This window comes from Centruroides vittatus, unplaced genomic scaffold (genome assembly GCF_030686945.1).
Source record: "Centruroides vittatus isolate TY-2023 unplaced genomic scaffold, ASM3068694v2 contig_1507, whole genome shotgun sequence".
In the NCBI taxonomy this organism is placed as follows: domain Eukaryota; kingdom Metazoa; phylum Arthropoda; class Arachnida; order Scorpiones; family Buthidae; genus Centruroides; species Centruroides vittatus.
In genome coordinates, this window is record NW_027120932.1 from 720,237 (window position 1) to 747,930 (window position 27,694).

Below are 27,694 nucleotides of genomic sequence, written 5' to 3' on the forward strand. Positions count from 1 at the left end.
AGATCGCATGTGGCCAATAACTATAAAATGACGTAAAATAGCCCACAAGTGTTTCTTACCTACTGGCGTATTGGGACTACTACATATGATGAGAAAGTGTTAGAGAAGTTTTAAGAAATGTTCTGTCAACTATACATGTTTTTATGATAAAAGGTAATCACCGAGAGAGAAAATATTAGTTAATTGCACGAACATAAGAAGTAAAAATACAGTAACATTATACTAACTACACAATTTGTTAAATTTCAAATTTGAATTGATACTCTGACTGTAATTTGTGTATAACTTAAGAACTTTGTAATTTAATAGCCACTAATCATCAACCTTTTAAAAAATAAGAATATTTATTGGATTTGTATTTTGTACAATGTAAAATGAATGATGAATATGATTATTTTTGTTACTTTATGTTTTGTTTACAAGCCAAGTCTTTGCTTAAAAAACCCATTTTACAATGTTATAGATTACAAAACTGATTCTAAGAATAAGATGAGAAAACTGAAAAGTACTTATTCAGTAAATTAACATTGTAGTAATTGTTACCTTTTATACATTTTATCACTGTAGCTGCTATGATCTTGATACTAATAAAACAACTGAAAATAAATAAACTTTAAATAAGTTGAAACAATAAAAATGGAGAAATCTCTCATGTCTGATCGTTCCCCTATAAAAGAATTTATTTAATTAATATTAGATTCCGCACTTGAACGAATGATTAAAACTGTAATAATCCAAACTCACCTGGTTGGAAGCGGGAGATATCGAAAGAGAAGTCGAAGGAGTGGCCAGAGCAAAAGGGGGACTCTCCACGTTCAGAAATGGAGGCGACGATCTAGATACGGAAGGTATATTAGCAAAGTATTGAATCTGAACGGGCTGTCCGGTTGCACCCAAGATTGATGATGTCTGTGGTATGACCTGTAATTAAATGTATTGATTGCAATGTTTCAAAACTCGATATGGAAATGTGCATCGATTATACCTGTACTGTATTTGATGGAATGTATTGAACCTGAGAAAACTGAGGTTGGATAATGAGAGATGACTTGGGTTGGCTGCTTGAGAGTATCGATCCCAGCTGCTGTGAAGGAATGAGTTTCGTCGAAGGTATGGATACGGGAAGTGCTGTTTCTTCCTTTATGTGTTTAGATGATTGCTGAAAGATTTAGAGACGTTTTAAACAACTAATGAATGAATAATGTTTAGCAATACATCTATATATATATAAAATTACTTGTCCTGACTGACTGGCTGATTGATTCATCATCGCCCAGAGCAAACTGCTGAACCAAGTGAAATTTGGTACACAATTAGGGTACGTCATGAAAACGCACACTAAGACGGGATTTTTCGAAATTTCCTCGCGGGGGGAGAGGGAGAGCATTAAGGCTTAACCTGAAGAATGGCTTCTACTGTACTATTTTAGATGCAAAAAATTGCATCTAAAATAGACGTTTTTAACTACGTTTAGTCTTCATTGAGTACTTCGGTGTATTAAATTGATAACATTTCAGACATTGTTATAAATATTTTTATATATTCCGATTTTTTAACCAAATGTTCGAACCGTTTTAAATTTTTATTTGATATTGCATATTGGTTCGATTATAGAACCATTGTAAACATTCCATAAAATTGATTGGGTTGGAAACATTCGTTTGAAGCAGTAAAATGATTCTCAGCAATAAGGGATATGTGTTATATAACAATTACTATGGTTGTCGAAGATTACCATTCATAGTAATAACTTAATTTCCAAACATATGATATTTGCCAAATCGTCCAAATCGTTTGCCCAAGCAACGCCAGGCTCGTTTGCTAGTTAGATAATAATTTTATTTTATTACAGAATTGTCTACAAACTATTTTATTGAATACGGCAAACAATAGGAAGCTAAAAAATATCACGCAATTCACATTTTTTTATAAATTTCATACTGCAGATGTGAATATTAAAATTGTAGAATTATGGAACTAGAATGGGTTACCAAACTCTTGATCGTTGACCCCCTACAACTTTTCAAAACCTCGCATTGACCCCCACCAAAGAGTTTGTGTTACAAGCAAAAAAATAAAAAACACTCTTACTATTTTAATACATTTCTTTTAATTTTACATTTATTGTATATATATGAAATACTAAAATTAAATGAACGGCTTAAAAACGGCTGTAGAGGTGCTAATAACAGTGTACTGCGAATCAGACACAAGCTTACGAATGCTGCGGATGCTTTACGTGTACGTAAGAACCGGAGCATGGACTCTGCAATTTCCGTTTGCGACTTGATCCATAGTCATTTTTCATGTTGATGGATGGCTGTGCTATTAAAGTCATTGAAACAATATTCAAAAACATAATAATAAGTTTCGATAGTACCAAATAATAATACATATAGTTATATTTGTGACTTTTAGTTTCAATTTTCGATTAACCCCCAATAATGTTATGTTGACCACTTTGATGACCCCTGAGCTCAGGATATTCAATTATTTTTTATTTTAAGATAGATTGATTGATGGAATAAGGCAATGCAACACAAATGAAATCTGCCAAGAATGGTGCCTCTTGGGAGAATTCTATATGGAAACTGACCTCTATTTCGGTGTTACACAAAGAAAACATGGAAAACTTCATATGGGCAAACCTGTGACTAGCTAGCGGTGTTCGGCAATTTTATCCATACAGAAACTAATGGAGGATGTCTTCACAAAATAAATCTTAAATCAGGAATTTGCTTGACCACAGAAAAAATTTATAAAAGCAATTCACCAGTCTTAATAAATATATAGAAAATCAGAATCTAACACTAGCAAATGAGCTTGGCGTTGCTTGGGCAAATGATTTGGATGATTTGGTAAACATCATATGTTTGGAAATTAAGTTATTACTATGAACAGTAATCTTCAACAACCATAGTAATTGTTATATAATACATATCCCTTATTGCTGAGAATCATTTTACTGCTTCAAACGAATGTTTCCAACCCGATCAATTTTATGGAACGTTTACAAATTGCATAATGTTCTATAATTGAACCAATATGCAATATCAAATTCAAATTTAAAACGGTTCGAACATTTGATTAAAAAATCTAAATATATAAAAATATTTATAACAATGTCTGAAATGTTATCAATTTAATACACCTAAGTACTCAATGGAGACTAAATGTAGTTAGAAACAAAAAATTGCATTATTAATAGGTGGTTGTCTCTTTAATCCGAAAACATTCGGTAGACTAGCTTACAGCTAACCTACAGTTAGCTGTAAGCTAGTCTACCGAATGTTTTCGGATTAAAGAGACAACCACCTATTAAACATATATACAGCTACTAAACAAATTTAATTAAAAAATTGCATCTAAAATAGTACACTAAAAGCCGTTCTTCGGGTTAAACCTTAATGCTTTCCCTCTCTCCGTGGGGGAATTTTGAAAAATCCCTTCTTAGTGTGCATTACACGAACAAGTGCCGTAAATAATCGGGCTAAACTTTGGATATATGATTAAAGATTAGAAATAAACGAGCGCTAGAGGTGGCACTTAATGCCTACCTCTAGTGCCAAATTTATTTCTTATCTTTAATCATATATCCAAAGTTTAGCCCGATTATTTACAATAGTTGTTGGTGTATTGGCTTAGGATATCGGGTTTAGTTTGATGTTTATTAGTGTGCATTTTCGTGATGTACCCCGTGTACCAAATTTCTCTACTTTTGGTTCAGCAGTTTGCTCTGGGCGATGATGAATCAATCACTCACTCACTCAGTCAGGACAAGCAATTTTATATATATAGATAACATTTTGTAAAGATGTGGTCCACCTAACTGACTACAGATACTATAATTACAATGCCATCTAGGGAAATACTGCACCAATTTAGTTAAATTTGAACTGCTAAATGACATTTCAGGACACGTGGAAAGCATTTTCATTAAAAAAATTAGTGCCAAAACTAAGGTACTTTTGGTATTGCAAGAAATAAATATTTTATTTGTACAAGATACTCATGCTATACAGAGACTTTAGAAGTGCAGGAAATACTGCTCAATTTGGCCCAATGTAATTGGGCCAAATTGAGCAGTATTGCCTCAATGTAATTGAAGCTCCGTGACTTATGCACAATGTGATAGTGTCTTTTAAGGCTATCGAGAGCATGTAAACTTGACAACCCACAATTTTTAAGACTGAAAGCAGAAAAACAAAGCAATCATAGGGGTGTTTTTTTTATTTGTCCATATTGTTCTGAAATGCCACTATACCAGATTTGGTTGCATTTGGATTGTTGAATATCTCTCTAGACAGCACTGAACAGGGATACTTAATTACAATTACCTGGTATATTAAAATTTCAACATTACAATACTTTCTGAAAAATATTCAACTGTAAGTTAACTATACTGCAGAAAATAGTATGTAGATAATGTAATGAATGATATTTAAAAGTCAATTTCAAAATCATAATACAGTATACAGTAAGAGCATTTAAGTCATAACTGCTCTGTACTTTGTAGGAAACATTTTCGGGTCATATTTTTTCACTGCCCACAGTCCATAGATACTAAGAGAGACCTTTTCCAATATCCATTCTGGGCTTGGCCAGTTCCAAAATACAAGACCATCAGGTGGTGAAGGATGGATCCAGACACAGCTGGAGCAGATTGCTTATGAAAATTTACTGGGGTTCTTTGCCTGTCTGGATTCAATCCCAGTTTCCTTATGGGGTGATAATCTTAATTGTCTTGGCATCAGCCTATAATCTGTTAAATCCTATTTATAGTTCTATATACAAGCACAATAAAAACTGTTGTTACCAGTCCCTTTATATAGATATATTCAATATTTCATAAATATAAAATACATAAATACTAATTGTATTTAGCATCTACTATAATTTCAACCCAAAGACAATGTAAGTGAATAAGTTTCATTTAAAATATAACTAATGATTCCTGCTGCTTTAAATTTTATGTATTTTGATATTTTCTCAGAATTTTTAAAACTCTCTTTGTATGCAAACTATGGAAATCAAAGAAATTAAACTCATGATTGGGTTAGCCAGTTAAAAGGTATGGGATGTGACATATCTGGATCAAACCATCCATAAAAATGTGAGACCCCAGTCACAAGAGTAAAGATGGTGTTTCTGTGTTTATACCTATGAAGTATAAACAGGAAAACAATTACCGTATTTTACGGACTATAAGATGCTATGGACTATAAGACGCACCTGAATTTTGGAGGCAATTTTTCGAAGAAAAAAGTGCGTCTTATAGTCCATAAAATACGGTATTTAGAATAATCTGATGAGTCAAATTTTGATTCATGACTGGAGGGACTCAAGTGATCAGTTCTGCTTATTGAGCCAATGATAGAATGAATGAAAGGGAAGAAGTCATCAATGCTGAATAGATCTGTCAGAGAAAACTGACTCGGTCGTGTGTGGGACTTGAAAGGCTATACGGAAAAGTGTGCAGAAGTCAGCAATATAATTAAAATCACTTTTTAAATGATTTGGACCACTTACTTCAAACCAACAATGAAAGCTTCCTAATTACTTATCATCAAATGAGCTCCCGTTGGCTTAGAACAAACCAAGTTGGGCCTTGAACCAGGAGATGGACCTTCTTAATAGTGTGTAGTAATGTACCAGTGTGTTTAGTAATAATTAATAGTATTCGTTAAAATATTAAAATCTCGATAAACTTTGAAATTAATGAACTTTATCTTAAATTAATAAAGTTTCATAACATCAAAAAATATCAGTACCACTAACCTGGGGTTTCTGTATAAGATGAGTGTCAGATTTAGACTGACCACATGCAAGCATGTGTTTAGGCCAGTGTGTCTGCTGACATGTGTGATTGCAATAATTTGTATTCCAGCAACAATAGAATGCAGCTTCTTTTCCACAATTAGCACACTAAAACAAAAATCAGAGTTATGTTTTAATTTTACAACCACGTTAAAATATAATTACAGTCATTATTTATTCCAACAATATGATAACGGTTAATGATTAAGTTATGGAATATTGTGGCTGTATAGAAGATTGATTGTACAGAGCTCTGAACTCTACTCTTTAATTACAACTAGTGGGCAAATCTCAACCAAATTTAGTTTACATACTGTCTTGAGTATGCAGTTTAATTACTTAATGTGCTCATCACATGTTTTCTAACAAATTTTGGGTATTAAAAGAATTGCAAAATGCTCTACATAATTCTTTGTCAGGTGAACATTCATCCTGTGTTACTTGCTAAACTCTTTTATGAATGAAACAGCAATGAAAGCTTGGCACTTAAGACTCAAAATTTGTTAGAAAGTGTACATTATACACATATCAAGAGAACAGCAGTGTCAAATTTTGAAGTAAAAACTTTTTTGACAATTGAAATTGCATACTTGGGACAGTATGTTTACCAAATTTTGTTCAAAAATGACAAATAGTTCTTTCTGCAGATGCTCTGAACACTTGTTCTTTAATTATGATCACAAAGCTATTACCGTACTGGCTTGAATATAGGTCAATCTTTTATTATTAATTTTAACTGTATACAAAAAATTACTAATCAATCTCTGTGTAATTACCCATTGTTTCTTCTTTGTTTCGTCTACAGCCTTTTGCTTTTCTCTTTCACTTTGCTGCATCAATTCTGTTATTGCTCTTTGTTTATCTGCTTCTATGCTTGCTCTCATTTCCAGAAGAACTAAATCTATAATATCAATGATAAGTCAATCTACTTCATACTTTTTTATATTATGTATCAGGTGATGAAATAAAAAGTTTACTTGTAAGTAGTAGTTTTGGCAACGTAAGCCAGCCCATAGTTGTTACATGCACTGCAAGAAACAGTTCAATCTTAAACATTTGAACTAGAGGAGAGCTATCAAAGATTGGACTAGCACCAATCATAAATAGCAGAGGCTAATTCCTGACTTAAAGCAGAGTAAGACATTTTTGTCTATCCTGCTCTTTCAACAAACTGACTTTTAACAAGAATTGTTTGCTTTTTGGTCAGTTTTGATCACTTTCAAAAACATTTTGTGCCAATTAAAAGTTTTCTCCTCAGCCCTTTTCCACTTTTTTCAGATTGCTGAGAGATTCCTCTTCATCTTATTTGTAAAAATACATATATTTGCTCAGACACTTGTTCACCTAAGCCATGCCTGTTCAGTAACTCAGCTGGATGAATAGATTTATGATATCATATATTGGTAGAGTTAGACTTGGCTGAGAAAAAGAGAATATATTTATAACATTGTCTGAACTACAAGATGGCAGCTGTAAGTCAGACAAGTAAAATAAGAGCTGCTGAGAGGTAGGAGTTACTCTTCAGTCAGAAATATGTTCTTGTAACAGTACTGTTGGCCGAGTTACTGAACACGATGGTCTGAATTCTATGTTTTTGAGTCCTGGTGACTTTCTCAGGGTAGGTTAAAAGCTCCCACTTGAATAAATGAACTGGAGGGATAGCATTTGAAACTCTATATAAATAAATCAGTTCTATATGGTAAGTCAGTCACTGAATTCCAGTGTCATGAAGTTTACTCCTTACAAATAAACTTTTCATTTGATGATAATGTATTTATTATAATGTTTACCTGCATTATGCTTCAATTCAGTTATTTCTTGTTGATGGTACCATTGAAGTCTTTCAATTTCTAGTTGGAGATTTTTGACTGTCATTTTAAGACCATCAAGATCCGACATGTTTGATAACGTTGTCTGTTGCTCGTCAAAGCCAGAATCCACCACCTTCAGAAGATATTTTCTAAAGTTTATTCTAAAATGTATCATTTGTATAAATAAAAATAATTCAATGATCCTACCATTGGTGTATATGACTTAGCTTCCGGCTTTGAGGCATTCGAATCATTGTCTATGAAATTCTCTTCAATTTTCTCACCTACTTCGTTTTGTTGCTGTTCTATTTCTTGAATGCATTCTTCATTATTAGCTTCTAAAATATTTAAGAATTATTAATAATTTATTTGTAAATTAAAATACAAACTGTACTTTCATCCTACCTAATTTTTTTGGTACTTTTTCTTTATCAGTTTTTACAGTTTTTTTAATGTTGGTTTGATTAGTAAGTTCTAATGCATCTTGTTGTAACGACAATAAAGCAATATTATCTTTATCCTTTACATTCTCTTGTTTTTCTTCAGGTTTACTGAAAACTTCCGTTTGTTTTGCTTTCTTAGCTTTTTGAACAATGACAGCTAAAGGTTGGGAATCATCAGACAAAGAATCTAAGTCGTTATCGGAAGTTTTATCTTTAGATTTTTTGCTTTCGGCAGACTTACGCTTATTAGATTTATTTTCACCTTTAATGTTCATAAATGACTTAGATGTAGCTGGTGATTGTGAAATACTAGATGGTTTTCCCTCTGACTCAAAATTCGGTTTGATTTGTTTTTCTTTATGATCCTCATCTGAAGCACTTTCTTCATTAATGGAATGATCACCCAAATACTCCTCATCAGATTCAATGATATCAATATCATCCTTTATTTCTTTAATTCCAAGTTTTGCCTTGCATGATTCTATAATGTGATGTAATTTTTGAGAAAAGGTGTCTTTTTTCTTTGGCGTGACATTACACAATTCTGCAAGTGGCCGATCTTCAGAATCACTATCCGATAATGCATTTGTAGCTGTTTTATTATCACACTTGTCACCCTTTTTCTCTTTCTTTTCAGTTTTTACATTAGTTTTTGTATTAATAATATTTTCATCTGTGCATTCTAATTTTATTTCTTGACTCTGTATAGACGGTAAAGAAAACTGTGATGAATTATGTTGTACATCAGTTTCATTATCGGATTCATCCTTACTTATTTCTTTTATCTGCTGAATCTTCGATTCTAATTTCTCGATTATTTTTCCATGACTCTGATCGACTTTTTTCAAGTTTAACTTAGGAATATTAATTTCTAGCAAAGCGGGCATTTTAATGCTAGATTCATCACTCACTTCAAAGATTCCAACAGGAGGAGGACGCTTTTTTGTATTAGTCTTGGGTTTAACAGATTCAATTGGCTGCTGGGGTGTTTGAGGTTTCTCTTCGTTGGGTGTTGATGCCGGTTTGGTACTAGCGAAATTTAATTTCCTAGAAGCTTTATTACTTTGTGATTTTCCGTAACGGCCTTCTTTGGATTTTGACTGCTTTATTTCTTGAGAAAATTTTATTAAACTATCTGAATAATAAAAAAGTAATTTAATTAAATAAATTTATTCGAAACTTTTTGTGAAGATTATTTACAAAAGAAATTTCAGACATTTTATTTGTTTATTTTAGTGTTTCATTAAATTATTTTTTATATCAAAATACTACTGTCAAATGTTATTATTTAGATAAGCATGGTCCAAGCTAAAGCCTGCTGGCCAGTCGAAATCACAATTTACTCTGGACCATAAAACTATTTATAAAGCGTCAGTCATTAATGATAAAAAAAAAATTAGAAACTTTATAAATTATACTGTTCCCTATTTGAACTAAAAAATAAATTCCTTGTTTGCTTTTTGCTGATAGAAACACACATGTATACGAGGCACATCCCGAAATTAAGTTCCGATAGCTTAGAAAGAATAGAAGTTTTTTGAACTTAAGTTTATTGTCACAGGAAAATACATAGTAAACACACTCCAACAACCTTAACAGATAAGCTTTTACAAACCCTCATCAAAGAACTCTCTTGCCAACTTACACACCCAACCTTGCATGATTATCTGAGGCTCTTCATCACTATGAAGCAGCTATAAATGCCAAAAGCTATTGTAATATCCTGAAGAAGTTACACGGGCTATTTGAAACAAAAGATGTAGCACTACTAAACTCTGGAATAATTTTGCTTTGTGATAATGAATAGCTATATTGTATCTGTAGCTCACAGGAATTGCTGAAAAAATTCAAATGGAAACTATTTGAACATCTGCTATATAGTCCCGATGTAGCACGTTCTGACTTCCACCTTATTTTGCGTATGATAATTGAAGTTTCCGGGAAAACAACAATTCAACAGCGATGAAGAGCTGCAGTTGAGTCTGTAGTTAGCATGGGACTTCTTTGATAAGTGCTTGCGTAAGTTTATCTGTCACTATGACAAATGACTAAACCTCAAAGGTGAATTCATTGAAAACTAACTGTAATTACACATTTTCTGTCAATATATGCAAATTAAAAGAAATAAGTTTCTGTTCCTTTCTAGCCAATCAGAACTTAACTACTGAATGTGTCAGGTTCTTTAAAAAGTATTTTTTTATACACTTTGACTATGCAGAAATGTTTGTGGCCTTTTACTTAAAACTTACATTAAATTTGACCTGTCAAACAAAAAATTTGACTATTGTCGCTTTAGATCGCTAAAGATAAAAGTTAATGTACTGATTTTGAAATATTAGTGCATTAATTAGTTGAAACATAATGAAATTTGACATATTTGAGACACATATTTAGAAATTAGCTGCAATAACTTATTAAATAAAGAAGTCATTATATTATTTACACAAAAAAATGTTGCATTTAATCTCATTAAAAATAAAATCCTAGTGTAATTTTACTAGTAAGAATGAAATCTGCAGACAATTAAAACATGATTAACCTGGAGTAGAGATTGGAGTATTGTATGTAGAAATTGGTGATGCTACATTACTTGAGGATGGAGAATAAGTTAACTCTAGAACCTGAAAATAACAAAATTATCAAATTAAAACAAAATAGAAAATTTAATTCTTTTAAAATTTTTAATAGTTTACTTTTGGATTAACGAGAGTACTGTAGAAAGGAGGATTATTGGGGTCAAATGGTTGACGGAGAGGAGCATATTCGAAAGTTCCAAAAATCTCTCTTATTCTGTATGCGTAAATAGTAATTTCTTCGAGAGCGGCTTCGAAATTTCCTTTCTTTTTGCATTTTAATTGTGTTGGCATTTCTTTTGAAAGTAAATAGCATTGATTTACAGGAACCCATGCTCTGTTGTAAACAAAATTAAATTTTTATCTCATTAATAGGAACTACATTTTTTATTAATCACAATTATACCTGTCGTGTGCTCCAAAAAATCTGGTATCAACATTACCATTTATGATCCTCATAACCTAAACAAAAAATGAAATTTATATAATTTATATTTTAACACTTGTAATATTCTGCAAATAATTCTAAATACTATAGATTCGTCTTTCTCAACTGGTGGTCCACAGTTCATTACAGTGCAAGGGTTTTAGGGTCCGCAACACGAGAAATGTCGAGAACCACTTGAATGGATTATATATATATGGTAGATTCTGTTTACTGTAATTATGGATAATGTATAGGTCTTTTTACACCTCATATTGTGCTATAGCCTTAACATATGACAGATAACATGCAATTGTTGGATGGCAAAGGTGATAAAGATGTCAGCCTACTGCTCTGGGGATCCAGCATCAAATCTGGATAGAGAATGCTAGGAATGTTTTATGGTAGGTCTGTCCCAGATATTTCAGGCTCCATCTCTCACCAGCCAGCCTACCCCACTGCTGGGGTAGGCTGGCTGGTGAGAGCATGCCAAGCTTAACCCATGACAGACATAGAAAAAGGGCCTTTTAGGGCATACAGGGCAGAAAGAAAAAACATGCACGTGTTATCAATTTTAGTCAGACAGTACTTTAAATGTTAAATATTAGTCACGTAAACTATTGTATTGTGAGCAAATAACAATTATAGTTTCTATTATTATGTTAATTGTTGTTAAGAATGGTAGCAGACAAACAATCCAGTTAAATTATAATTAATAAACCTTTAAGTTATACTAATAAGTAATAAAAACAGCTAGTATGATAAATATATTTTAAAATTTACAAAATAATTGAAGAATATAAAAATGTCTTCACATTTCATCCTTGTCACACCTCAGGAACAAAACAGTCTTATGTTAGAGTCGACCTTTCATTGGTACCTCAATAAAAGGTCAAAAAGCTGCACTGCTATCAAACTGACAGTTTTGTAATCTTCAATTATTTTGCAAACTTCAAGTTAAACATTTTATTTTTTTAATGTGAATGAAACTAGAATTTCCCATTGTCTTACTCTGGTTAATGCTAACTAGTCAATTACTATTATCGGTTTGAGATTATAATAAACAGAGTCTACTATATATATACAAACAGTTTTTACCTTTCGGACATAATAGTGTTCCTGAAAATGTGAATAAAAATCAAGCAACACAGTTTGTGATCAAAGGTCTCATAGAACCAAAGAGAAAAGTTATAAAATATCTTATTTAAGTACGAAAGTTATACTTATTTTATAGTGAATATGTTACAATGCATAAAAAAGTAAAACTATGGATTAAACATAAAACATCAAATGATTTTTGATTCTATTGAAACCAAAACTGTGGCAGAAAGTGCTCCTACATGATTGCTCAAAATTTTTATTTGGCATAAAAAAGCAATTTAGAAATATTAATATATATATATGCAAAAGAGTTGTCTGAAAATTTAGGATAAACTGTATATGCCTATTATATTAAATTATTAATACTATAGTTAAATATAGCAATTAGAATTTACTGATCTTAACTTACTTTAGCTGGCCAAAATGGGAATCCCTTCAGTTTAGCCCACACAACAATATGTGGCTTTCTCTACAGAAAAATAAATGGAATCAAATTAACTAAGATTGTGATAATGTACATTTTAATTTTAAAATATGAAACAAATATATATTATGTGTAAAGTGTTATCATTGTAGCTCTAAGTTTTGTCATCAGAAGAAAAACATTTCCTTTCAAGATGCAGAAAGAGGAAAAAAACCATAAGGTGCTAAGTCCGGGGAGTATGGCAAATGTGGCAGAACCTCTTAACTATGGCATTGACCACTGGCTGCAAAATTTTAGCTGCAATGACAGCACTTTACATGCTGTCAAAACGTTACACAACAAAACACTGAAAAGGAGGAGAGAACATTATCTGTTGGTGCAACAAATGGTGGACTAACATTGATGGTAGTCTGAATAAGATTTTATATGTTCATTTTGACGAAAAGTAACAATAGCAAACAATAATTAAATATGGAACTAGTGAACATGCCAATTACAATTGACATGTTAACCAGTCCTATAATATTTAATAATAAAGCATGATGCAAACTTCACATGATTGTACAAGAGTATCATAGGTAACAAAATCACTGTTTTAATACAATATTTTAAAATGAACTTTACTCTTATTTTAATGTAGATATAACATTTTAAACTAACGAAAGATTTAAAAATAAATGTCAGACATTTGAAAATGTATTAATGAAATCACAATGATATACAGTTGAAGCTGTCTATCTCAAATATGATTATCTTAAAATTTATTTTTCTCCCTGCATTTTCAGTTAAATTCAATACATTTTCCATGTTTATCTCCAATAATTTTCTCCCAAAACCTCTATATCTCGAATTATGGACCAAAGTATCAATTACAAATTCAAAGCTCAGCGATTATATTTTGGTATTATAAATCGTAGTTGAGAAACGTCTCTTGCAATACGGTACATAGGGACAATTAACGCTGCTTTTCTCCAATTAGCTACAAGTTTGGTTTGCGTCTTATTGGTCGAAGAATGTTGGGCATCGAAAATTATTGACAAACTACTAATGTTAAAGTAGAACAAAAATGTTTTATTTATATCTAATATAGGTATGTATTGCTATTGTAGTGATAAAATACTGTACCTCCAATCAAACCTATTAAGTTTAAACTTAAAAATATATTTATTAAATTATTTTTAATAAAACAGATAGTTGGTTGTTGAATGAGAGCCAAGTATCTGAGATGTAACTCTGTCACTCATATTAAATTTCATTATAATAAATTGCTATGTTGTAAAGCTTAAGAACCAAAAAATTTCTTCCAAAATTACACTACAATATATAAAATTTTGATATTTTTTTTTTTTGTAAATTATATAAATGTAATAGCATCAAGTTAAAATAGTATTTTATATAAAGAGAAATCTAAAAATCACTTACACATGGTTCGCAAAACCAGTGTTCTCTATGCATGCAAGAATGTAAGTAGCAGTCGGGACAAATTTCTATTTCTTCCATTTCATATTTGCATAATTTTACCAGATTTTTTGCACTGTTGGTCAGCTGATGATTATCTGAAATAATACAGCTGTTTATAAAATTTAATTAGATTTAGTTTTGCACTAAAATTAATTAACACAATTTGAATAAGAAAAGCTCAAAAAATATTTTTACTTATAATTATTCTAAATTTACGTTAGATTAATATAATTAAGAATTCAAACTTAGAATTCATCCTGGCTAATCTTTCTACACATTTTGGCTTGTGCTCCAATGTAAATCATATAATATAACATAAATGTAACTTGGAAACAAACTTGTCCTGTTTGCTTTTGAACTGTATTGCAGTAGGAAATGCTCATTACAATTTTCACTTCAAAAACTTATATTCTTTATTAATCATCCCTATCCATCACCAGTCATTAAGCCTCCTTCCCCATACCATCCACCATCACTACAACCACTGTCACTCACAAAACTGGGTAAATAATTATCTTGTTTTTAGTATCTTTCATAAATGTATATACAGGGTGGGCCAGCGAAAACGAAACGGCAGAGTGTTCGTGTTCGTCCAAGCAAAGCGCTCGGACAGGTCGATTTTACTCTCGAGGGGACATCTTTTGCAATAAAGTTTTTGCGATTCTGAATATTAACTAAACAAACATTTTTTTTTTCGAAATAAATGCTTGTTTACTTAATACAAAATAAATGAGTTTTTAAAATTTTTTGTTGTCTGTTGTATTCAGAATCGCAAAAACTTTATTGCAAAAGATGTCCCCTCGAGAATAAAATCGACCTGTCCGAGCGCTTTGCTTGGACGAACACGAACACTCTGCCGTTTCGTTTTCGCTGGCCCACCCTGTATATAGTGTTCTTAATCAAATTTTTGTTTTAATTTCCATGACTTTCCCCGACCAACTTTGTACAAATTCCCCGACCCTCACGTCTCTTACAGTATGGCACATTAACAAAATAAAAAAGCATTTGACTTACTATGCACATGTGTTTTGCTTCTCCAACATTTTGATTAGTTGTTGTTTTTTAATTAACAGTTATATATTTTTTATAATTGCAGAATTATTAAATTTAAAAATAAAATTCTGTTATTAATGCACAACCATAAATCTACATGGCTTTAAAAAAATCAATTATATTTTATTCTTCATTAACAAATTCTATATAATCATGTACAAAAGTATATATTTATTAAATTTATCTCTTAATAAATTTCCTGAACTTTATAAAATATTAATAAACCGGAAAAAAAATTCGAAAAGTGTTTTGTTATGCAATCAAAATCATTAAAATGAAAATTGATAAATAATATCATTTAAACTATTTATAATTTTGTGTGCTTTGTAAATTTTTGGAAAAATTTTTGTGTAAGCTTGGGAGGAATTTTAGGTCCTGAAAATATTCTGCACCCCTCTTCATAAGTTGTATTGCACCACATTACTTTTTGCTGCCTGCAGATGGCTATACTTAGTCAAGTATATTGTAGCAAAAATCAACAAGGCAGCCAAGGAAGCAAATTCCCTGACTTTTCCTGACTATTTGATAATTTTTAACAAATTCTCTGAAATTCCATGACTTTTTCTGAACACTAATAAAAATCCCCCAACTTTCCCTGATTTTCCTTTGTGTAAGAACCCTGTATATAGCTCACACATATTGTAATTAATATTTAATATTTAAAGTTAATTATTTTGGTAAAAATTGTCATACATATGCAACTTACTTTTGTCTATTAATTTCAAAATAAAGCAAGCATGTAAGAAAATATGACAGATTACTTACGTCCATTAAATATAGTACTGTTGTGTAAAATCCATTTTACATCTGCCAGAAATGACTGAGTACATCCATACATCTTTGCTTGAATATTCTTAAAAAAAAAATAAAAAAATTTGAAAACTATATTGAGCATGACTGTAACATTCTACCACAAAATAATATTGTTTCAAATGAAACAGTTTAAAGATGATTTAGATATTTACTTTCTCAAGAGTGCTGAAATCCATGGGATGGAAAACGTAATGTGAGTACGTTGGAAATTGTTCAGTGTTTACGGGCCTCAAAAAAGCTTCAGGCTAAAATTAATATCAATTTTATCATGCTAATTCTGTTTACAAAGTAAATAAATCTTGAGATTTTTAAAAATATTTACTTACAGCATGATTTTTCATTTTATGAAGAGCAAATTTTAATAATCTGCATAATTCGTTGATGTCTAACATTGCCATAGAAGGAGAACGAGCATCAACATCTTCAGCTTTCATTATGGCTTGGCATTCGGGACATACCCAATCTCCAGGAGGTTCCTCCTCTTCTCCCAAGCAACGGAGATGAAATACTCTGGGGCATCCTTCGCAACATAATACATTTCCTTCTTTGTGACATATCCAACAATACGAATCATTATTTATATCCTAAAATATATATAAAAATGATTCACAAATTTGAAATCTTATAATAAAAAATGTTTTCTTCCAACATTACTGTCAATCAGAATTAAATGTTTTATTTGAGCCAAGGTTTGATGTTAACAGTTTAAAAAATTTCTGTTTAATTTCCTATAACATTTAAACACTTTGAAACAAAGTGATTTTTCTATGTTAAATTTCATTATAAGCTAGAAACCTGTCTAACATAGAAATGAGAGATTTTGGTACAAAGAATGTAACTTAATCTGAATAAAGCAGGAAATTAAGATTCCGCTTGTGGACAAATATTAGTATTTAAACAGAACTGAATACTTTCAAGAATCAAATGATTATCTGAGAACCGAGTTCTCAAAAACTAGTAATAAATGTAATTTATTAAAAACAATGAGAATAAGATAACAGTGCTGTTAATTTGTATTATGTGAAATCCATGGATAAAGGGATTAATTATTTTAAAATATTATAAAAGAACATTTTATTTCTTGATAAAATTTTAACAAAAAAAATGTACATTTTTCGTTTCCATGAGAAAAAGAAAGTGAACTTCCTTTTCTTTCTGACTAAAAGTTACTCACTGTCCTATATGATGTTGAGTCAGTTACCCAGCCATCCCTATAAAAAGCATTCTGGGCAGATCTCTGTAATTTCCCACCATTCCGGGCAGATCTCCATAAGAAGGTTGCCACATGTAATTAAGCACAGTTCTTAGAAGACCAAACTGGCCATAATAGATCTCCAGAAGAGACAGCCACATAGAGGTAGGCAACACTCTATAATGCACACATAGAAGTTACGTTAAAAGATTCACATTCACCTCCCGATCTTCCCCCGATACAATGAATGCAAAATCAACTGAAGACAAGAACGAGCTTCATACTGTGAAGGTAGTATAATATGTTAGAGTTATGTAAACTCTCTCTTACACGCATAGATTAGCCTACATTAGTATAATTTGATATCTCAGTGTATTGTATTTTTATTGTACTTGTTTCATTTAACTTTAATTAAATATTGTTATTGTTTAAAAAAATGAGCTTGTCGATTTCTCTTGATCGAATATCATAACACGACAGTCTCCACTCATATAGAGAAGTAGACCCTCCTATGATTTTGTACGGACATCACATATATCTATATATAATAGCTTATGCGTGTTAGTTCGCAAAATTGACTATCTGGTGTCGGGAATCCTGACATTAGGAGAAGGATGATCATGTGATCATTCGTCTCCGCATTTTACACTCATAAATCGCCATCCTTCGACAAGAGGGCCAGTTTACCCAACTGGACAGCCGATTAAGTGGTACAAGAGTATATTCCAAACTCCGTACCCCCGGCCAGCCCCTCACATATTATATGGGTTATGGAGCAGTTAGTAACTGGCTTCACTACCTAGTGAAGTTGCTTTAATATGGCTGGATAAGAAAAATAATGACAATCTATTTCAAATGAAACAGGTATGTCATTGGCTTGTTTATCTAACTGTACTAAAGTCATTTTACTAGGCAATGCACCCACTACTGAGTATTCAATAACATAGTTAACATTATTTATAATTACAGAAACTGAAGTTAATAATTAAAGTATTAAAATTACTCAAGAAATTATCATAGAATAACATTGTCTTTATGTTACTATAATGCAATTAAAATTTGTGATAGCAGATCAAGACACCAATTCTTGGTTCTTGAATACAATTGTTTGCTGTCGTACGAGCTCGAAGAATTTTTGTTAAACACGTATCTGAGAACTTTCAGTATTCAAATACCTCTATCAAGCTCTTGGAGACAATGAGAAGTTTTTAGAATAGAACAGTTATCAGTTATCACTTACATTCAAATACTACCATCTTTAGCTGGAATCTCTTTTGATTAATTTGGTTTAATCCAAAGGACCTAGCAATAGAATTTTTTGTATATATGTAATAAAAGTGATTTTATAATAAAAGTGAATGTAACTGTGACATTTATCTGTTTATATTAATATTTACATTTTACAAATTTTTATATTTATAGTTTAATAATATATATATACTGTATTTTACAGACTATAAGACGCACTGTTTTCTTTGAAAAATTGCCTCCAAAATTCAGGTGCGTCTTATAGTCCGTAAAATACAGTATATATAATATACTAAAACCTATTCAAAGCAGAAAAGAAAATACAGTGCTAATGTGATTCCAGTTCACACATATTTTACTGTAATATGAATTTATTTGATATCTAAAGTCTACATATTAAACATTTGCTTTATCCTGGAACAGATATAGCATTAAAGCAAATGTTTTTATTTTTTATTACAGTTACTAAGTATTATTACTAGTAAAATATAAGCAATATAATTACCTGAGTTGTATTTTCACCTAAAATTAGTCTTGATGAAACAGGATTAGCATTTTCTTCTTCTGGAAAGTTAAAATAAGCATATATTTAGAGAATATTTGTTAAAAAAATATATATTTTCATGCAAAAACTTCATTTATGGAAATAATCTTTGGATGTGTTTTTTTTTATAAATTAAGATTTTATTTTATAAAAATACAAATAAAATTAAAATTTCAAAGTTAATGTCTGTCCGAATAGTTTTATGGATTATTATACACATATATACATAACAATTGTTTTAATCTTGGTGTTATTTATGTGATCATTCCAAACAAAAATAAATCCAACTAAACTTTCAAGCAATTAAAACTGAAAATTTATCTAAATTACATTATGACAAATGTAGAAAACAGTTGTTCCTGCTATAAATGCTATATTTCAATACTATAAGTTTAATTTGTATAGCATATCCAGTTCACTTAACTACATTACACTGTATACTTCATATGTAAAATAATAAAAAATTATCAAACTACTTACTTTTGCATAATAGAGAAAAATGCTCATTTTCTCTAAAAATATAACAAAAAATCAGAATTAATAAGAGTTAATTTATGTATACAGTGTCTTACAAAAAGAATTCTACCATTTTAAACCATAATTATTATCTGAGAAGTTTGTAATATACATTAAAGTATTGGAAAACTGTCTAAGTTTCACATTTGCCCAATACAGTTTCTTAATGCATGCACCTCGTACTACATGGCACATATACGACTGATACTGAAATTCTTTCTATGCTTGCTACAGCATATCTGCTGTCACTCATCCCACAGCAGTCACAATTCGCTTCTGCGGATTACTCATCTTGCACAGTGATGAGTGATTCCAACTTTGCAAACTGCAGAACACAAATGCCTTCTCAATTGTGGAGTCATCATTGTTCTTTTTGTTTTTGTTTATGGTGCATGGAAGATGAAACTTGATCACTCACTCTATTGATTGGCATACACTGCATAATTCTCAGATAATAATTAACATAATTACAGTAACTTAAAATGATAGCATTCTTTTTGGAAGACCCTGTATATTAAATACAGTACAATATTCAAAATTAAATCCAAAGGAAATGTATTTGCTGTAATGTTTAAATAACAAATTTAAAGCATTACTGACAATATATACAGTAGAGCATCGATTATCCGACCGCGTTCTAGTCGGCAAATTCAAATGTCCGCTAGTGATGTGGCGCTACAATATTTGGTTATGTCTTGGCTACTTTAATATTATTTTTGTTAAATTTTTGCATGTTTTAGCTGGCAGCACTGGCTCGACCATGAAAGGGAGGCTAGTATTTAAACCGGGCCTAATACACTATACTAATAATGTATTTTTTCATACTTTTCGGTTATTAGACCAACCCCAGTCCCCAATTAAGTTGGATAATCGATGCTCTACTGTAATTTAAAATGTACAATTCATAATCACTTAAATGATAAGCATTGCTAAATTATTAAAAAGATAACATTAAAAAGCATCTTAAATAAAGTTTAATTGTAAAAATTAATAATAATTAACTTTATATGTCTTAGGTACGTATGCAAGTTAATAATAAATTGAATGAAAAAATAATGGTTGATATTGGATATTATAAATATATGTTTTAATTACTATGCATAAACTATGAAAATAATGGTCACATATATTTTTCATATAAATAAATGCCAATAAAATGATTTTAATTGAATATAAAATAATTTGATTGATATACAGTAGAATCCATTATTAGATAGAGTTAATAACCTAATAAACAGGATTTAACAATTTGGAGGGCTTATCACACCAATTGTTAAATCCTATTTATTAGGTTATCTAACTCTAATTTATAGTCGTGGGCTAAAAGCGTCGTTTATTATTAGAATCCATTATTGTAATTTCGTGAATAGCAATCATCTAATTTTATTATAATTAGCATGTCTTAAAACATGCAAGTTAAAGTATACCACAAAAATATTAATTTTTTTTACCAAATTTCAGTTATCTTAGTGTCCAGCAACATACATGTGCTGCAAATCATCAGAAATTCATTTAAGAATGCTAATTTTTTGTCTACTTTTCAGTATTGATTGTGTACTTTTGTAGAAAAAAATTGAAAGTCTTCAGCATTTCACTTAGACATATAAAGACCTGTCTAAGGGCTTGTTACACATGGGTTCTTTGACATAATACTGGCTTTGTCAGTGATCCATCAAAATTATGCGTGTGCCACTAGTCCTAAAACAACAGTGTAGTGGTGTTACAACTACGCTAAGAAGTCAGGATTCTAAGAAGTTAAAAACCACTGAAGTGAATTCATTGAATGTAATTATGTTACAGGATAACGTAATTTACAACAGTATCCTTCATTATATTATTATTATGTTTAGTTAAATAGACATATTTATGCTGTCTTGTTATACTAGCGATAACAAAATGTTTGCTAATAAATAGATAAAACTGATAATGTGCAAACATTATCAGTCTTATCTGGTGATATAATTTTAATTGTTTTAATCATTATTTGTTCACAGTACAATAGTTCAACTTGATTACATTTCTTACTTCAATTAAACTTGAGTAGTGAAAATAAAAACAGGCAAACAGTACAATAAAAATTATAATTAATAAATCTTTTAAGTTATAGAAATTTTAAATGTTTAACATGTTCATTTAATATCAGAGTCGATAAAACCAGAATTTACACTGATTGCAATCTCATTTACTTATATTTGTTTAATGTTATCGTGCAGTTATGGACCTACAGTGACAGAGTGGATAAAACTAATGACCACCGGTAGCTGGTTACAAATTTGCATCTGGTCAATGGTTGGCCGCACGGAATTAAGCAGCTTTTTGTCGTGTATCTGACACTTAAATAAGGGGCAGTTTCCTCATAGAAGATCCAAGAGGCATCTCTTTTGGCAGATTGCCCATGCATTAATTCATTAATCAATCCATTCAGTATAGATCAGGGGTCGCCAAAGTGGTCGATATCGATAGGGTCGATATAACATTATTGGGGGGGTCGATTATCAAGCGGAAATTCAGGATAAGGGAGAGCTAAGGATCAAGCTTATCCATCTCACTGATTGTCAGTTACAAAAATTATTATTAACATATATACAATAAATGAAAAAGAAAATGCAAAATTAAAAGAAATGTATTAAAATAGTAAGTGCTTTTTTTGCTTGTAACGCGAACTTTTTGGTGGAGGTTGATGTGGGGTTTCAAAAACTTGTAGGGGGTCGACGATCAAAAAAGTTTGGCGACCCTTGGTATAGACAAATCTCAACTTGATTATAATAAGTAGATTCGAATGTATACCCTTTTACATTTTTCTCAGAAATTTATATTGGGTATAGACAAATATTTATTAAATCAGAGAAAATTTTTTAAAAGTTTCTAACATTACTTAATTATTTGTTACTTCAAAATGAAATATTTATTTCATATAAAAGTAAAATAAATTTAAATACCTGGTGTAGGATTGAAGAATTTCTCTTACATCATCAGGTGAATTAATTTTAATCATTTTTAAAAATAATCAAATGATTATTCCCATTAACGATTATAAGCTATACCTGTAAGAAAATTTTAAAAAGATTCTTATTTTTCATTATTTTATTGTATATTTAAATTATACAGAATAATTAGAAAAGGAAGTAAAAAAATAATCAATCTTGGAAAGAAAAATAAATAATAACTTATTATATTAAACAATTATATTGTGTTAATATAATTAAAAATACTGTAGAAAATGGATGTGATAATATAATATAAATTGTTAAATATAAGATTATCATTTCTGTATACCTGGTACTGAAGAATCCCATTAAGATTATCAAGCCCAACATATTTTGATTAAAACTAGACAATCTGCCAAATTATTGGGTTATAATAAAGGTAAGTTAATTATTACATATTAAGTTATAAATATAAATGTCTCTCAAAACCCGATTCCTTATAAACCACACTCGTACCCAGCAGAATTCAATATACAAAAAACTTAAACAAACACCTTAATGTTCGCTGAGAAATTTATTAATTTAATTAACGTTTTCGGCTTATTCAATAAGCCATCTTCAGGTTTTAACTTTCGAACTTTTAGGTTCGAAAGTTAAAACCTGAAGATGGCTTATTGAATAAGCCGAAAACGTTAATTAAATTAATAAATTTCTCAGCGAACATTAAGGTGTTTGTTTAAGTTTTTTCCCGATTCCTTAGTATAAAGCCACACCAACTGTAGTATAAGATCGGACTAATTTTCGAAAAATAGTCCGATCTTTTACTGCAGTTGGTGTGGCTTTATACTAATGAATCGGGTTTTCAGAGATGTTTATATGTATATATATACCATGCCGGGTATGTGATGGCCGACTGAGTGCTTTATGTGGGAGTTTACAAGGCACGGGTGCTTGATACATCCCCAGTCGATACCGTAAGTAAACCGATGATAGTTATATCATAGTTAAATATACCTGGAAGAGGAGATCGAACTGGAGGTCTGGCTAGTTTGTTGAGCCCCATGCCTTTCCACTTGAATTTAGATACCTGAGAACAAGTTAACCTTTCAGCAGTGGGAGAGTCAGGCATGGTTCTATCCCTTAGTAGTGGAGAATATACCCGAAAAATTTTTAAAGTATTTTTTTCACGCAATTTTTCTCATTTCCGTTTTAGAAAAAGTATTTGTAAACACTTATGTCTAGTAAAGAAAAGTCTTTTTTTATTGTTACATAATTCATTTTTTATGTGAATTTTTTTTTGCGGTAGTTTTTGGCTAGATTTTGATGATACCCCCAAAAAAATTTAACGTATATATACGTCCCTCACCACTGCCACATGATCGCCCTCGACGTATATATACGTCCCTCACTGCTGAGTGGTTACTTGTAAGTGAATATAAAGTAAGACAAGACAGGCTTTTAGATAACTTTGGGAATCCAAAATATTCACTAAATCATACATTTTAAGTTTGAACTTCATTATTTTTTATATAAAATGGAACTTGTATAACCAAAATTCCAAAAGAATGAAACCAGAAACATCCATTGATCTATTTCTGATACTCTATCCAACTGAGAAGACACACTTATTCAATAGTGTGTCATCTTGGTTGGGAATTCCAATTGCATTTTGAATTGCAATTGGAAGAATCAAACATCTTCCCAAATTCACTCGTATAAAGACTGAAAAATGAAAGAACAGAGAGAGATGCTCAGAGATAGATACAAAGAAGACAGTGTAGAAGAGACACCTAGTGAGATCATATCATTTTGGCAGATGCAAGTAATCATTCTGAGGGTGTGAATATCAAAGATGCCGAAGAAGTTGAGTTGGAACCGATCATCAGTTATTGACATCAACATCCGGCAAATCCAGAGAATCCCCACAGTCACTGACAGTCATGTCATCAATTTACATTGTTGTATACAAGTATAATTAATTGTAAACTCTCTCATGTATATGTGAAAATGACTGTACTCTTCATATAAAAAAAAAAAATGTTACCAACTAAATTGTGTGTAGCCATTCTGTTGGAATCCACATAACATTCTTCTTTCAAAAGGGAAATGAAACAATGACAATTTGCATTGGCTGAATGGAAATTAACTCAAAATAACTAAAAATCTACCTTACTTATGTGCAGTCAGGCAGACTGCATATAAGTAAGGTAGATTTAACCTTAAAAAATTTTTGTTTTAAAATTATTTTATGCCCGAAGAGGTCAATGTTGATAACTAATAATTTGTATAATATTATGCATCGTGTTAGAGATTTATATACATCCTGATATAGGGTGAAGAAAATATTCAATTTTATCCTAGAGAATAAGCTTGATATATTTGTTTTAGATGCTTCTTAAGATGGCTACAATCAGTTGAAACAACCAATCCTAAATTATTCCAATAGCCTACTAAATCTCATTATTTGTTTAAGTCACAATGACTCTATATCAAAACATTACATGACATTTCTATTGTTAATTAGCAATATAAACATGATATTAGGCACCATCTCTTGCTAAATTCAATAACTATAATTAAATTAATATTTTATTAATTAAGAAGGTTCTAGAAGAAAAAAATTGGCCCAAAGCCGAACTCGAATCCGTAGCTTCCGCATACTGTGCAGTCTTATCGCCAGTTACGCTACCCAGATGTTTTTCCAATCCTCGCTTTCAGAACTTATTAATTTAGATATAACCATATTCTGTTACTATAATGACACTAAAAATCTAATCTATAATTTCAAATAAAAACAATTTATAAACAACAAATGGTAAAATCGCAAGTGACGTGATTGAGATCTTGATACGTGTAGGCCATGTCCACAGAGGTAAAAAATATCAAAGAAACTAACAGTCCACTTGTAACCCTTTACGAGATAAAGCAGCGTGTCTGGGTGACTCGTTAAATGTGATAAGCTTAATGGAGCATGCAATGTGACTCCAACTGTGCCCCGAAGTAGTCGGAAGAAATAGTTCCAATAAATTTCACTTGATTTTTGAGTCTTCAAAATTTGATAGGCTGAATTTAGGAGACTGTATCTTGCAAAGAAACACATGCAGACCATCGATTCCTTTCACTTTTTATACTTACGGGCGTGACTTACAGCTGCAATGAGATCTCAACAGCCTCATTCATTGCTGCAATTTTACTCAGCATGTAAATCTACTTATAATACAATGTAATGCACATATTATGTGAATTTGCCCATCCTTTCAGGTTAATGTTACCTTAGGTAGCCAAGATGGCGGCTTGTCTCCAATTCCAGCAAGAAAACAGTGGGATGCACGTTCTAACCTAACCTAACCTAATAAATTACCATTATTATTAGCAACCAAATTATTAGAATAGGTTATGTTAGGTTGGAACGTGCGTCCCACTGTTTCCTTGCTGGAATTAAAGACGAGCCGCCATCTTGGCTACCTAAGGTAACATTAACCTAATTTTATTTCAATCAAACAGCAATGTGATTGCCTCAACATGTAATACTTGTTAATATTTAATATATAAAAATACAGTAATTAAACATGTGAATTGGCTTGGAAAATTAAAAGTTTAATGGTGACATTGAGTAATACTTACCAATTTAATACATTTACATGAATTATTCAGAGCTACATGTGATGTTCCTTTAACATTTATACTAAACATTGTCATTTTATACACATATTCAGGCTATAAAATATAATTTCAACAAATATAAGTTATAATTTCTTAAATTATTTACACGTTTAAACGAATTTTTGGCATATTATAAACAAAAATACAATTTACTTATTGTACTGAAACGGCTTCCACGACATACATTGTGCCATATGTAAACATCATAGGGAGATTCGCCATCTGGTGAGAAAAATTTACAAAATCATTTTTTTTTCTAATTTTTTGATCTGTGAATAATTTTAAATAAATTAATATTTTAAACACTGCGTTGCAATTAATTCATACGAGAATGTAAGAATTACTATAAAATTGTAACTGATCCATGTTGCTTATGGGTTTAGGTTATATTCGTTTATAGCGACACAACACATGGACGATCTGCCATGGGGGAAATGCATCCCGGGAGGTCTTCTATGCCAAACTGGACACTACTTAAATGTAACGACGTGAAAAAACTCTGGAAAACTCCGCGTAGCCAGCTCGTTAGCGATGCGCGAACCGTGACCAGTGTTCAGTGATTTTATCCACTCGGGCACTGGTAGGCTGCTATCTGTCAAGGAAAGATGCCATGTAGGAGCCAGTTTCTCACAGAAACTGGCTCCTATATGGTTTTTAGACACGAGCCAACTCGGAAAAATCTACCTAGTCAGCTCTTTGAACTCCAACTACTAGTTTTGAGTGGTTTTATCCAATTGGCCTCTGGTGTTTTTTTTAAAAACTCTTACAGCCCTATGGGCACTAAGAAGGCCTCTTTTAGCAAGCCTATTATGAGTTTGGCCAGGCCCACAAAGGGGATCCAACATATCCGGACGGACCATCTCCCGAAAAATTTACCAGTCCGAATTCGATCCCGGGTCCCTCAGAACGGTAGGCTGCCACCTTGACAGCTCAGCCATCCGGCCACTAGGCCTCTGATGATTTCTAAAAAGAGAACAGGTCCTGCTTTTAGATATAATATGAAGGACATTTCCTCCATTTTGGCATACCAGTGGCCAAGCAGTTCCATTTCCTATACACTGGTAGTTCGGTCGTGGGTTCGCGCCTCGCAAGGACGGCCTAGCTACGTGTAGTTTTGCGGGTTTTTTCCATGTTTTTAATCCCTATGTAGGGTCCAGTTACCCTTAAAAAGACCTTCCAGAAGGCATCCCTCTAAGGCATATCGCCCAAATGTTGCGTTGCCGTAACTAACAAAACAAAGACCTCCATTTTGACTTGGCCCTGAAAAATGCCCTCCTAATAAAACATATTCGCAATGTCATCCTTTTCAGAACAATTTGTACTGTATTTCAACCATAATTTTTCATCTGGTAAGTCTATGGCCCACCCACAATGGTAATGGTCGTATACAATGTAAATAAACCAGCAACGAGTTGCTCGACTTTCCCGGCAACATTTGAAATTTTGGTAGCGCCATCTGTTATCATATTTTATTAAAAAACTTTTTATATTTTCAATTATTATAAAAAGATTAATTAATGTTGAGGGTAGAGATGGGTTTTATAAAAAATTTTAAATGATAATAACGAGTGAAATCGTCATTAAGTCTTACCTTACTGGAGACAAACGCGACCCCCTTTATCTCCCCATCCCCTCGACCTTTAATCACCAAAATTTAATAGCATCATTCCTCCTAATATACAAA

At 31.4% G+C, this 27,694-nt stretch overlaps 1 protein-coding gene across 2 annotated transcripts; it reads right to left on the reverse strand.

The window, feature by feature from the left end:
- Positions 1-321: 321 nt before the first annotated feature.
- Positions 322-26,231, reverse strand: LOC136968718 (MYND-type zinc finger-containing chromatin reader ZMYND8-like). 2 transcript variants are annotated; one of them, XM_067262744.1, is made up of 21 exons: positions 26,164-26,231; positions 25,972-26,064; positions 22,360-22,464; positions 19,385-19,416; positions 18,866-18,924; positions 16,247-16,504; positions 16,073-16,165; positions 15,873-15,960; positions 14,016-14,149; positions 12,579-12,638; positions 11,051-11,106; positions 10,765-10,981; positions 10,611-10,692; positions 8,034-9,206; positions 7,836-7,966; positions 7,608-7,761; positions 6,594-6,718; positions 5,779-5,925; positions 986-1,159; positions 745-921; positions 322-667 (listed from the first exon to the last, which is right to left on the reverse strand). In XM_067262744.1, the coding sequence occupies exons 3-21, from the start codon at positions 22,413-22,415 to the stop codon at positions 650-652; spliced, it is 3,234 nt and encodes a 1,077-aa protein (XP_067118845.1). In that variant the 5' UTR covers positions 22,416-22,464; positions 25,972-26,064; positions 26,164-26,231; the 3' UTR covers positions 322-649. The 2 variants fall into 2 exon arrangements, with proteins under 2 accessions (XP_067118845.1, XP_067118846.1); XM_067262745.1 differs by having other exon boundaries at positions 1,016-1,159; positions 25,972-26,204.
- Between the last annotated feature and the right edge of the window lie 1,463 nt (positions 26,232-27,694).

Excerpts from the sequence above, each read along its gene's own strand:
- LOC136968718 (XM_067262744.1), bottom strand. The coding sequence starts at position 22,415 with ATGATTAAAATTAATTCACCTGATGATGTAAGAGAAATTCTTCAATCC. Across the intron at positions 18,925-19,384 it reads TTTTTCTCTATTATGCAAAA|AAGAAGAAAATGCTAATCCT; the intron begins GTAAGTAGTTTG and ends TTAACTTTCCAG. Across the intron at positions 5,926-6,593 it reads AAACAAAGAAGAAACAATGG|TGTGCTAATTGTGGAAAAGA; the intron begins GTAATTACACAG and ends TTTTTGTTTTAG.